The following is a 13,427-nucleotide window of genomic DNA, read 5'->3' on the forward strand; positions in this document are numbered from 1 at the left end:
AAAAGCTTATCCCAGGAGGGCTGCATGGGCACTGACCACGTTCTCCAGTACAGCAAGTGGGATTATACTGGTGAGCTGACCCCCCAGAGGGGTATCAAGATGGTGGTAACAAAATAAGAAGCTACAAAATGAGATTTCAGAGTTGGCTTTGTAAAGCTTTGAGAAATAAATATTTTAATATACATAGGTTTTAATGTGATTTTATGGTTGATAAGTTCCTTCTTCTCTGGAGAGCTGCTGTGACTGAAGCACTTGTGTTGATTAGCATTACACTTGAATCTATCCTTACAGGCTGACCTCACAAACCACAAGACCCTGGAGTTAAATCCTGCTTTTTCTCTCCCGCAGCCACAGGGCATATGCACTTAATGGCCTCTCTGAGAGGGACAGCATGCTTTTCCAGCTGGAGTGTGCTGAAGAGAGGGCTGCCAAACCACACCTCCTCACCAGCAGACTGACACATCACCCTGTGGTCCCCAGCCACGGTCTGCCAGCCATCTCTGCTCCGGATACTGAGCAGGGATCCTGCCTCCCGCCAGGCATGAGGGGAGAGACATTTCTGCCTCACCCTCCTGTGCCAAGACACCTGTGCTTCGCGAGGCAAGACATGGCTGCAGCTTCTGCTTAACCCGAGGTGAGCATGTCATGGCTTGGGAGAGACCACAAGTGCAACTCCAAGCCCAGAACTCCTATGGGAAATATTTGTCCTATTATCTCATCGCTAACTAATGTCATTCATTTCAAGCAGGAGAACTTCAAAACAGCCCTGCAGCAGGCGCCTCCCACGGCTCCCTTGGAAAATGCAAATGTATTCTTCCCAGATGCATTTCTTAAATTCCTACATCTTTTCAAAGACATTCCTGATCTAATGTTCCAAGAGATGACAGTGCAGTAACGGAGCAATTACGGCTTTAACGGTATGGGTAAAAGCCATTCAGCTTTGCAGGGAGACTTTATTGTATTTAACAGTTTATTTAACTGATCCACCTTCAGACTGTTTCACTGCACGAGATTTCTCCCCGTGCCTTGCCCACTCACACTCCTCTCTCCCCCACGCCTATCTCCACCTGTGAGAAATTTCACTGAAACTCCCAGAAATTCAAGTCAGACTAGAGCTGTTTGACACAGTGAAAACTACCAAGCATTTATCCCCAGCCATCCAAAACACAGGCAGCTTCTCTGCAGTGCAGAGACAAGAAAATGGACACATGAACAGCTAGTGATGTTATTAGCAGAGCTTTGAAGTTAGGGCAGATTTCTTGCCTTCTAGATTGGCAAACTTGGAAAAAATTACACATGCTTTGTGGATTGTGCAGTCAGCCTAACCAGATTCTCATATCAGCATGCTTTTAAAGCAACTTTCAGTACCACATTTTTCTGCCAAGACTGCCCTCTCCCAAAGAGGCTTCGTGGAGCTGTGTTTCTTGCAAGCACCCAAATGTAATGCTGGGCTGTTTGCACTGGGTGGGCAGAGGGGCTGGTGTCTTATTCACATCCTCACAGAGCTCACCAAATCCTCTTTTCCTTGCAAGAAAACTGCATCACTGTAAGGTCCCTTTGTGCATTTTCGAGAGGTTTACACACAGCCTAAGTAGATCCAGTTAGAATCTACTGAAGTATCCTTCCCTCACAAAGCAGACTTCACAGGAATATAACAGCATAATTGCTCTCAAAGAAACCCAAGTTAGCTGCTCCTCTTCTTCTCTTCATTAGCCCAGCAGTTGCCAACAGGGGAATTTCAGACTGAGACTGAGACTGATCCTGCCCAGTGTAGCGGGCATCTGCACAGCCAGACAAATGAGACCTCAATTACTTAGCGATTTACAGTGGAGGCTCTTTGCATTTAACAGCCCTTGCCATTCCAGTCCTTTGATGTTTACTTTCTTTCCCTTTTTCCAGCCTACAAGAGGAAGCAAAATACTTTAGGCAGAGACCACGCATCCCTGCTGGGTCTCAGACACAGATACACTCCTTGCTCTGGACACGTATATGCCAGATGATCAGGCTCCCTCCAAACCAGCCCATGCTCCACATTTGCCACCGCTGCTCTCTCCCATCTCTGCTGGGATGCTCACAGCAGTTCTCCTTAAAGCCTGCCTGACCAAATAAACTCTGTAAGAGAAGGTTTTTGCCAGCCTGGCCCTTCTGGACTGAAAGGGGCTTAGCCACATCTCTGAATGTCAGGCAAGCAATACGGTGCCCCTGGGGTTGGGCTGATGGCTACTAGAGCCACAAAGGAGTTTAGCTCTAACACACTGTATCCTGAGAGAGGAGGTCAGCATGTGTCGTGCTGGCAGGACTCTGACCTCAGGGTGGTGGTGGGAGATGGAAAAACTTCAAGCAACATTACCAAAAAAAAGTATCTGTAAGTCTCATTATAAGAGATCTCTTCCTAAAGAAACGTGCTAAAAAAACCTCCCCACAAAACCTGTCTCTCAGAGCTTTAATGTCATGCCTCAAAATACATGCAAATGTTGGCATAAGAAGGTATCACATCAATTTGTTATTTTAGTGCAGTCTCTTTCTCTATTTAACAGCTCCACTAGACAGAACATAAACTTCACATTTTACAATAAAGCCCTCCACACAATTTTGGAAGTAACTCATAAAAATAACAAACTGATTTTGTTGTGATGAGCTCTGCACATAAGCCATACAAAACCTATCTAATTAATTTTAAAGCACTGTTCTAGGGTGGTTTAAGACCAAAAAGTCCAAGTTTAATATTTTGCATTTATGAGAAAACTGCTATCAAAATAAAAATGTAGCTCAGTAGATTTACTAGGCTTATAAGAAACACAGAATTCCCAAGCCTAAATCACTTCAGGCAAAAGCACTGCAAGATAAGACTACATCAGAGAAAGAATGAAACAGCAAGGCAGCTGTCTGATATCAGTGAATTTAGTTAGGAGCACTGCTTCAGTTAGCAGAAGATGAAGAAAATAAAGAGGAATTAATCTTTCTGGCAACAAACCTAAAATTCTGGCACAGCAAATAATCTTATTGTGGTCTAGCTGAGGGAGAGGCCAGTGTCAAACCCGGCCACAGTAACCCCCACCCTTCAGTGATGAGCCCAGAGATGACAGAGCGCCTGCGCGTTACAGCGATGCTGCTGCATGCTCCCAGGGGATTTCTCAGCAGACAGCAGTGCCTGTTCCACAGCCATGCAGAAATAGCAGACCTCCTCCCTCCTTCAAAGCAGGCAGCCACAGCCCCAGCTCTGGGGAAGCACAAGGGCAAGAGGGGCTAGAGCTGTAGCCTGCAATCTCACCCATTACCGTCTTCAAAGAGGGTCCCAACAGGGACAGCAGACCCAGCTGCCTCCCTTCTGCAGATGGAGAACAGCAGCAGCCAGAGCCTGCAGAGAAGGGAGCCACAGACCCCTGCTGCAAGCAGCCAGTGCCAGCCCCACACTAAGGTGGGTGGTGTAATTGCAGTACGAGCTCCATTCTTACATCCACTGTGGGGGCAACCATGTTAGCATGGAAACCTGGATTCTCAAAGTGGAGGAGGAATATATTTCTTGGCTAAAACCAAACTGCATTCAGTGCAAATCACTTCAGATGCATGAAAAGCTGGTTCAAAGCTTGTACTTTACAATAACTTGCCCTTCTTGGCAGACAGCACCATGGCATACAGAACAATTAAGACTCAGACAAACCCTAATTCCTTGGAGACCCATGAGATTTATGTGTTAGATTTTTTCTTGCCCAGTTTCTGAGTCTGAAGTTCACTTGCTTTGCAAGTGTTTCTTCTACATCCACAAGGATAGACATTTGAATCCCTAAAAAAACCCTCCAAGTTAAAAGGCAAGTTTCTCACATCATCATCTTGTTTTGAGCTAGGGTTTTAAAGGAAGTACCAAATATCAGGAGACTTACGATGAAAATCACAAGTCAGCAACGCTCTCTGAAAGCTTCCTTTCCCCCTTTACTGCCAAGATCAGCTTTGATGTCTCAGTTATTTCCATCTGACTGTATCTGTGACTGTGAATATGTATTTACCATATAATAAAGCATCACAAGGTTTATGCACAAATCCCAAAGCAAATCACCATCTAATAGGAATTGACACTCTCACTCAGCTTTCCAAAACCAACAATAGCAGCTGGCTTGATCAGGACATCTAAAAAGGATTAAACAGGGAGAGACAGGGTGAGGGAGGGAAGCAATAAAAAAACCAAACCAAAACAAAAAAACCGAAAAAACAAACCAGAATTATACATCTCAGAGAGCTTTGTAAAAGCAAGCAGAAAGTCCTCACTGTGTTTTGCATGGGGAAGCCAAGGTACACGCAAACCACAGTGCCACATTCTGCAGCAGAGCTGGCCAGGGAGGCAGACCAGCAGCCCAGCAACACAGATGTGTGCAGGCCCACCACCTTCTCCGAAGAAAATGGAACATTCATCTCTCACAAAAGCACAAATCTTGTTTCCTTACCAGAATCGGTATCATGAGCATCTGGGAGAGTGAGATGCAGTCCATTATGCTTTTTGATCACTGGTGTTTCAGTCACACTACTTCCTTTCTCAGAGCCACTGTAAAGAAATGAAATTGTGTCACCTGCACATCTGTCAGTGGAGAAACGTTCTCCTCAAAGCAGGCAATAGTTGAGCTGCCATGGTAAGTGAAAAATCAAGGTTTCCAGTTGTGAGAAAACAGCTTATTGAATATATTAATCCCCACCCCACTGCCAATGGACAGGAAGCTCAGAGACTGCCCAGCAGGGGCTCCAGGGCACACACTCGTATTTAGTTTACTTGGCTATAGAGAGTCTTTGCAAACCACTAGACAGGAAGCATGTTGGCAGCTAGAAGTCAGACCAGAGGAGGCCCACTAGCAGACCCACACCCAGCAATAACCACCATCTCTTGGGCTTGTCTGCAGAATAACTTGTTCACAGGTCTACTCTGCTGATCCTTTTGAAACAGACCAATTACCACCTTCCACCTGGGTGCTAATTTCTTCATTCTTTCATTTCAAAGGGCTTATTTTCTCCCCTTCCACCTTTGTTCTGTTCAAAAAAGAGGAGCAAGATAAAAGCCACCACATAGCACAGCTTTATGAAACAGGGAGCCTCTAGTCTGTTCTTGTACTAGACTTCTGTCCTCACAGGAGAGGCCTTACAAAGAGAAATTCACCAAAAAAAATCATGTGCCTAACAAAAAATCACTTAACACAGATCTCCTGAGCCTTCCTGTCACCACATAGTTTGCCATCCCCCAAGGATCAGTGGTGATGATATCTCCTCTCATCACCCATTAAGGGACAAAATACCAAAAGGAAAAGTGACTGCATTGGCTACTTTTTCTGGCACACTTCCAAGCCTGCAGCTCAGCCTTTGGACAATATTCCTTCCAGGAAGCAAGCTGTCAGAGAGACATGATTGCTGTGGATGCCCCCATCTTTCAGTCTGATGAGTCCTTTGGTAGGGATTGCACAGAATTCCCTTGAATCTGCATTAATCTAGCAGAAGAATTAGCTTGGGACTGCTATTTGGTTTTAAACACAATTATTCCGTTATCACAGAGAACAACAGCAAAAGATAAACACCAAGTCTTGTCCTTCCCAGCTAATAACCTAAGACTGAAAGCCACTTACTGCCATTCATCATAACAGCAGTCATATTTAGAACAGCTAAATAACCTTCTACTTGGGCTTGGGGATCAAACATAACATTTCTGTCAATGCACTCTGAATTCTTGGGCACTGGGCTGCACCAGTCTGTCCTAGAATGGGCCTCCCTTGTCTTCCATACTGGTTTCCACACTGAAAACTCATTTGAGACCGTCAGAAGGGAAAATTAAATTATCTGTCCTATGCCTCAGCCTTGCCTAGACAGGACTGACCCAAATACAAGTGCCCTGGCCGGGAGCTGCTGGTGGAACTGTAGGGGCAGCTCAGTCTTACTCCTGTGTATGCAGGAATAAGGCAGCTGCACTTTGAAATATTACTGCCATGAGGCAAGTGCTGCCTTAATGCAGCAGCCACCACCATGGAGTCACTGTTCAGGCACGTGCTGAAACACTGGCTAATACACCGCACTCCCACTCTAAGGACAGGTGAAGAGACTGGAAAATCCCAGGCTGAAAATCCTGTGTAATGCATTGTGCAAAACAGCCTCTCCCAGTGGCTTTGTTATCCCAGAGAAGGGCTGAAAATTAACTACCCCTTAAAAGCTGCAGTACAAAGCCCTCAGCCAAGAAAGCTTTTCCATGCACCATGGATGGGATAGTAGCCAGATGATTTGCTTTCTGCATACAGCACTGGAAAGGCTGACAGCAGGACATCTACTGCCCATGTTTTTGAAAGGTGGTTGAGACAGCGGACAAAACAGTGACAAAAATGTTGAGCGGAACACTTGATTGTGAGACTGCAGAGGCACCAGTTTGTCAGAGAGAAGACAGGAGGAGAGTTGAACAGGGCATATGAATAGCTGCTGGGGATAAAATATTGGGCCCTGCAAGACTTTTTGGTCTGTCAGAGTCACAGTGTAAGATTCCAAAGCCAGGAAAAAGGCCAGACAAATGCAAATAAAGTGTCATTTAATTGTGTAGGCAATTATCTACTGATTGAACTAGTAAAGAGTATTGGGTGCACCAGCTCTCAACTTTGTGTAAATACAACCTTCTCTTTTGCAAGAGGCCCTAAAAATGTTTTTGTGCAAGTCTCACTGATAAGAATTCCCCTTAAGTTCCTTTGCAAGCCCTACCCAGAATACTTTACATATTTGTTAGCTGACACTGCTGCAATTTGCTTAATACAAGGTGCTTCCTGGGTCACTGAATCCAGTCTAAAACTGCAGGTATCAAGCTGATTCTTGTTACCTTTCAAGTAGTATTTCCCAATAAAAAATACTTTATGATGTATTTTTTGAGGAAAAAAAAAAATCCCCACTGGGAATAGCAGGGAATACACATTAGAGTTCCTAAAAGCAAAAGCAAAGCAATTTGTTTTGTTTAGGCTTCTATGGCTAAAGCTTATCAAAAGCCTCTAAAGCTATTACATCTTGGGTTTTTAAGTGTAAGAGCCAAAGCACAGCTTGGGATCCAAATGCAGTCTAAATGGCTGAACTAGTTATTTGTCTGTTTTCCAATGTACTCTCTACAGTCTCAGGCTTGCAGCCCCCCCTTGCAAGAGAAAATCTTCCTCAGTCATAATTGTTCAGTGTGGATTTGATCAGCTTCAAGAGGACTACTCATGGGTATAAAGATAATTCATGTGAGAGGTACATGATTGAATTCTTAGCTAAAGATGCTAAGGCCTAAGGAAATCAATGATTCAAGTCTGTAAGAGACCATTGCTGCTATGCAAATATCTTGATTTTTGTGTTTGGTTTGCTGCTCATTAGCTAAACCAACAAGAATTACTAATAATCCCTCAAGGACTACTTGTACACAGGCATTCACCATTCTGTACATATACTTCTGGTGTTTATAAAGCTTATGCAAATGCATACAGAAACTGGGGAACAACTCAAGCTACATCTCCCTGCTGTCATCAAGCATGTTGTCCTTCCCATCAAACACAAGCCCTATGGACATTATGGGTGCAGGATCTTGGTACAACATTCCCAAAACATTGTACACTGGTACCTTGACTGGGGCAATATCCAAAGGTGTGGGAAGGAAGAAAACACAACTCAGTGTCTTCCACACTTTCTAAACTTTACCTTTCAGCGGGGCAGCAGATGAAAGGGAGGAAGCAGAGAATGCAGCATTGTTTGGATGCAGATTTACTAGGACAAGGGAAGGGAGAAAGATGCCACATCCTTCCCTTCTTTCCTTGCCCAGTTAGCACCAGGCTGTGCAACCAGCGTGCAACTGCATCTTATGAGTTTGGCAGTGTGCCTTTCCTTGGCTTACTCAGTTACTCAGTGTCACCCCCACACATTCCTGGGTGGTGCCAACTACTGCAGTCTGTGAACAATAGCTGATGAAAGCTCAGTGCTATTGGGGAAAAAGAAAATCTGCCCTCCATTCTGGACATCCAAATATGGATAGAGATGTTTAGACATTTGGATCAGAAACTCGTGGTTCAAACTGCTTCTTCAATATTAAAATACTGAGGGGTTTTGGTTTTGTTGCTTTTTATTTTTTTAAAAATAATGGCTATTAAAATCTTGCTTTTTTTTTTAATCACTGCCAGAAACATTATTTATCTTTTAAACAGTACTGTTTATCACCATTTTTGAAAAATAACTCAAGTGCCTAGAAAACTTAAAAAGATAACCACATTGCAAATAACAAATCTGAACTTGCTACAGTGGAGGAAGCCTACCTGTGCTGTAAAACATTGTATACCATCTGCCACATCCTCAACATATGTCTGCATGTCACCAGAGCTTCTTCAGGTCCTTTATGTATCCATTCCAGTTTTACTTTGGTGAAGAGTAAGCTGCAAGATGAAAAAGAGTAACTCCGGTTTTATTGGCATCTCATAAAAGTAGAGAATCAGTATCACTCCAGAGAGATCCTGGCAGGCAGCATTTTTACTTGCTTTGTACGTGCAGCAATAAAAGAAAACGGCGTAGCACAAAACATTTCATTTGGCTCAACTTTGATTCCCCACAAGGAGATGAGAGGATTAACAATATTCCTCAGCTGCAGTCAAATTTGCGTCACAAAGCTGGCAGGACAGTGTTAAAAGCAAAGCATTGCAAAGCTAACAAGGTGAAACATACACTGAATCTCATTTATTTTGGACAGTATTAAAAACAGGAGAAAAAGGAATTGCCATAATACATATGCCCAGGCTGTTTTCTTAGTCTGGCATCTTCTTATAGCACTTGCTTATATAATAAATTTCAGACAAAAACCCCAGCACACTTAACATACACAGATAATTATGTAATGCCTCACAGGAAGGAAATGCTTTTGCTTAACCCCAGCTGGCAATCATCTCACGGCCCTAGGCAAGACAGCTGATAGCCTTGTACATTCTTGTTCTAGGTAGTATAACTGCTGCTACTATTCTTATACCTAGAGAAGACGTACTTGCATAGACCACTGGAATTCAGCAGAATTGGGTCATGCAGAGGTTAGAAGGCAGATTTGGCAATGACACAACCTACCACTTGCTGCCAGCATGGCTTTTAACACCATCCTTCACTACACCCATTTTATTTTAATTGTGAATATGATTTAATTTATTTCTTTTATATTAATGCAAACTTACTTCTCTGGTTTAACTGTTTTGATAAAGTCCAGTATCAACACAATTTTAATTCACTTGATATGGCTAGCAATTAATCCACTAGAAGCACATATGTGTACATACATGCATACAACAACAGCTGAATGTCAAAAATCCTAAAAACGGTTTTGTGAATGTGACCTGCCGGCTCCTTAGGAATCCAAACTACTTCAGAAAGAGACAAGAACAACTGCATATACGATGTTAGAAAAGAATTTGCAGCTGAGTAGGAAATCCTTCACTTGGAATAATTAGAAATCTATTGCCAAGACTGTGTGGTGCATATCTACAGGAATGTGCTAAAATGGCAGTTCCATTCCAGCTAACAAACATTAGGGTGGACATCTGTGTTTTGGGTTTCTTGGTTGGTTGGCTGGTTGGTTTTTTCTTTTGGGGGTGGGGACAGTAGTGAGCAAAATGTAGCCCAACTGTATCAACTGCTGTAGGGAATTCTGCTCATGGCTGCTGCAATTTGACCTCGTAGAACAAGCAGTCAAATTCCTCAGGTACAAACTTTGACTAGGAAAGGAAGATCAAGATTCATAATCAAGGGAGTTTGTCTCTGCCCTTTACTATTTTACATCCCTACTCTGTATCTTTGATTTTCTTGTTACTGATGTGAACAAAACAAATACTAATAAAAACATCATCTGCTCTTAGAAATACCGACCCCATAACTGAGAGGAAATGCCTTTATGATTCAAGTATTTGAGGCTGATACACAGACTGATCAAAATTTTGCTGGGACAAAGATGTAACACTGGATGCACTGTTAAAAAAATGTGTCTGAATTCAGAGGAGTGGTTAGCAATGGAACTGGCCAGTGATGCCTGCTGCTCTGTATCCCCAGTGAACTGGGCTCATAAGAACAAAGCTTGTTTCAACAGATCAGAATACGGAATCAATCACTTGGAATATATATCACACTTGAAACATGGGAAGTTACACCCTGGAGTGCAATGGTATTACAAAAGATGTGCAGTTCCTGAGCAACAAGGCAATTCAGAGGTCAAACAACCCTTAGCATCCACATACAGAAATGCAATCAGCTAGGAGTTGCAAGACATGGCTATTCTTGATCATAGCATCAGCAAGACACTTGTTACAATCCTCTTTCTAGTTCTTGCTCTTTGATTCCAGAAGATGAGTAAAAATGGGATATGGTTCAGAAAATGGTTATGCAAGTGATCTGAGGGCTAGAAAAATGTACTTCATCAGAGGCTTAAGAAGCTCAGTTTATTTGGTTTAACCAAGAAGCAGCAAAGAAATTATTTTGTCCCAGCCGGCAAGCACCTACACAGAGAAGTATCTCACTGTGAGTCTTTGATGTAAAAGAAAAGATGCAGAGAATCTAAGAATTTGTTGGAAGCTGAAACTCGTCAAATGGAAATTTATACGTAAATGCATTCACAGAACTATCAAGGAAAATAATCTTTGCAGCAACACTACCTTGTGTGCACAGTAAATTCTGTAGTCATTACAGCCTTTTCAGCAAGACAGGATACCATCTGGAAAGCAATGGTAGTGTACAAAGAGAAGCTGTGGGTTTCATGCACAGGCTCATGAGTGAGTTTCTTTGGGCTGCGTTGTGCAGAGGGGTGAGACTGCGTCACTGTCCTTCTGCAAGTTACTCTATTAAAATGTTCTTCTGGTCCCAGAAACAAGCACATCGAACAATCTATGCTATTTTAAGCATATAGAGTAATTTTTAGACCACTACAAACTTTCAAAGTGAAAGACCTTCTAAAGCACTGTACAGACCTGCCTGCAGCAGAACGGTGGTCAAGGAGACCAAGGCCCAGAGACCAGTCATATTACATCCCAGAATAACGCCACACTTTTCAGCATGGTAAGATGCCACTCAGTGTTAATTAAATAGAAGAATCTATTAACAGTCAAACTGCTGGACCAGGAGGATTATATTAAAGGCTCCTTCTCCCTTTCACATTAGTAGGGACATAGATGGCATATCAGCAGGCAAATAAAATCAGTACATAATATATTTATACATTGCAGTTAAACATCAAAAAGACAAAGCAAGCATTTCATCACTGTGCTATTTACTGCTTAGAGTGAGTACATGTCAGCTGCTCTGGATGAAGGCGCTATGTTCTATCTCAGGAGAGAGAACAACTAATGAAATCGGGGAAAAAACCAAGTCTCTCACAAAAACATAATGAAGCCTCAGCACAATACTATCACGAGTTGTAAGGCACAGGCACACTACAGGATCTTGGCGACACCGTGCTCTACTAACTGTTGTGGTAATTCACCTTGGGAATACTGTTATCCATGTCATCGTGTAGTCTTATAATGAACCAAACCAAAAGACAAATGGGAAGAAGGTAAGAACCAAAAGGAATCAAACCATACCAGTAGTAAACAATGCAATTAAACCTGATAACTAATAGGGAAATACAACCAAGGTATCAGGCTGCATGTGCCATACGCTGTTAGTATCTCTCAGTTTCTAATAAGCTTTTTAACAGTGAAAACAGATAAGTAAACACATTAAGGAAACACTGAAGTGAAGCAGTATCACTTATCTCAGGCTTGTAATTTTATTAGTGAGCAAGCACTCTTGCTACACATAAATCTACCGAGGATTGTGTCCTATCAGTGTCTGCGCAGAATTTGAGGGGCATAAACAAAAATTACATACACACAGATCTCACCTTATTATATTTTCTTAATATCATTGTACATTTGTATGATGCTCATAGTATTAAGCAGTGCAGACTTTTAAAAAGATTCAACACATAAAAATAGCCCCAAGAGTATTTGTATAGTCATTGGTAGTTCTATTAGCCTGTGAATATGAAAACAGATTTGGGGTAAAGCAAGTATATGAATTGCTACTATATAAGCATAGGAAAACAGAGCAAAAAACCCCCACAGATCTTTCTTGTAATGTGTATGATTTCAGGGACAGTAACAATGGAAAATAACCAGAACTTAGTCTTGATATGAGACTCTAAGCTCCCTCTCAGAAGAGGTTTTCTTTTGTGGTGTAGGTGGACAGTATGCCCAGGCTTTTTATTCTCTGATGTAACATCAGGCTACTGCCACAAGGAAACACAACCATCTACCACTCTATCACATTAATGCTGGCAAATTAAAATCTGTGTACAGTCGAATTTGGTCGAAGCTCTGAAAATTCAAAATTAGGCTTTCCAAGTAACACAACTTCAATAGTATAAATTACCATATCACTATAATATGTCATGCCTTGACAAAAAATGTAGAGACTGGAATCTTGGAAGACCTACAAAAATTTTCAGAAGTAAGCAAGCTACTTTGGTTGATTTCAGGATTCATTCAACATTTGTCTTCATTAAGACTGATTTCAGTTACTTATACTCATGATGTCTCAAGGCCTAGCCAAATACACCTATCTAGCACTTTCAAGAGTCTTCTAATCTTACGTGGCTAAATGCTCAGCCTTTAAGCTCTTTAATAAAACTCATGAAGAAAAGAGGCAATTCCTTCCTGTTCCTGACAATTTAATTACTGAGGTTTAATAGCTAATATTTATTATCAGAAGATCTCACAAGTGCATATGCTATACTATCAATGCTTATGAGCTCATCTGTGGAAGTTTTAAGTTGCTATGTATAGCAATAACCAATTGACAACTTTATGGATGCTCTAGGATTCTGTAAGATTTATTAATCAGTTAATCATCGGGACTTTTAAAACCTGCTTTAAAATTGAGTTCTTAGTATCAAAGGTAGCCCTTGTACTACACATTTATACAGAATCACAGCGGGATCTGTGTCTTAACACTTGACAAGCAATAAAAAATGCCAGTATTGTAACCAACAGTAACACCTTCCACTCATTTCAAGGCTGAGAGACTAAATTAGGACTAATGAGTATTATGTAGTCATTTTTCTATATATTTTGCCATTCACTGTCTGCTTAAAACCCCTCCAGTTTTTCAGAGCTTGTCAGCAGCTGCTCAAAGATCTACATGTCTTCGAGCTTTACCAGATCGGTGCTGTCATTCCCCAAAGTCTTTCATTATTTACTGAGATTTGTCTACCTACACACACAGCTGCTGGGTTATTTTGGATTCTGAATGCAAAGGAAACAAAACAAGACATCAAAACATGCAGCAATTCACCAGCCAATTGTGTACATTAGCATGAAGATACTGACCTTCTCCAGCTAATAAGTGTACTTTGTTCCTCTCTTTTTTAAAGGATGGGATGCACGTGCCTGGCTTGTTTG

At 41.9% G+C, this 13,427-nt stretch overlaps 1 protein-coding gene across 7 annotated transcripts in view; it reads right to left on the reverse strand.

Annotated features, from left to right (window-relative positions):
• TTC7A (tetratricopeptide repeat domain 7A) overlaps window positions 1-13,427 on the reverse strand; it is a 172,268-nt gene that overhangs the window by 53,076 nt on the left and 105,765 nt on the right. For all 7 annotated transcript variants that reach the window (XM_048296977.1, XM_048296978.1, XM_048296976.1 and 4 more), the window contains 2 exons: window positions 8,280-8,396; window positions 4,440-4,537 (listed from right to left, as the gene is read on the reverse strand). In XM_048296977.1, the coding sequence (XP_048152934.1) occupies window positions 4,440-4,537; window positions 8,280-8,396 (215 nt within the window). The remainder of the gene's footprint in view (window positions 1-4,439; window positions 4,538-8,279; window positions 8,397-13,427) is intronic.

Source organism: Corvus hawaiiensis, chromosome 3, assembly GCF_020740725.1.
Source record: "Corvus hawaiiensis isolate bCorHaw1 chromosome 3, bCorHaw1.pri.cur, whole genome shotgun sequence".
In the NCBI taxonomy this organism is placed as follows: Eukaryota; Metazoa; Chordata; class Aves; order Passeriformes; family Corvidae; genus Corvus; species Corvus hawaiiensis.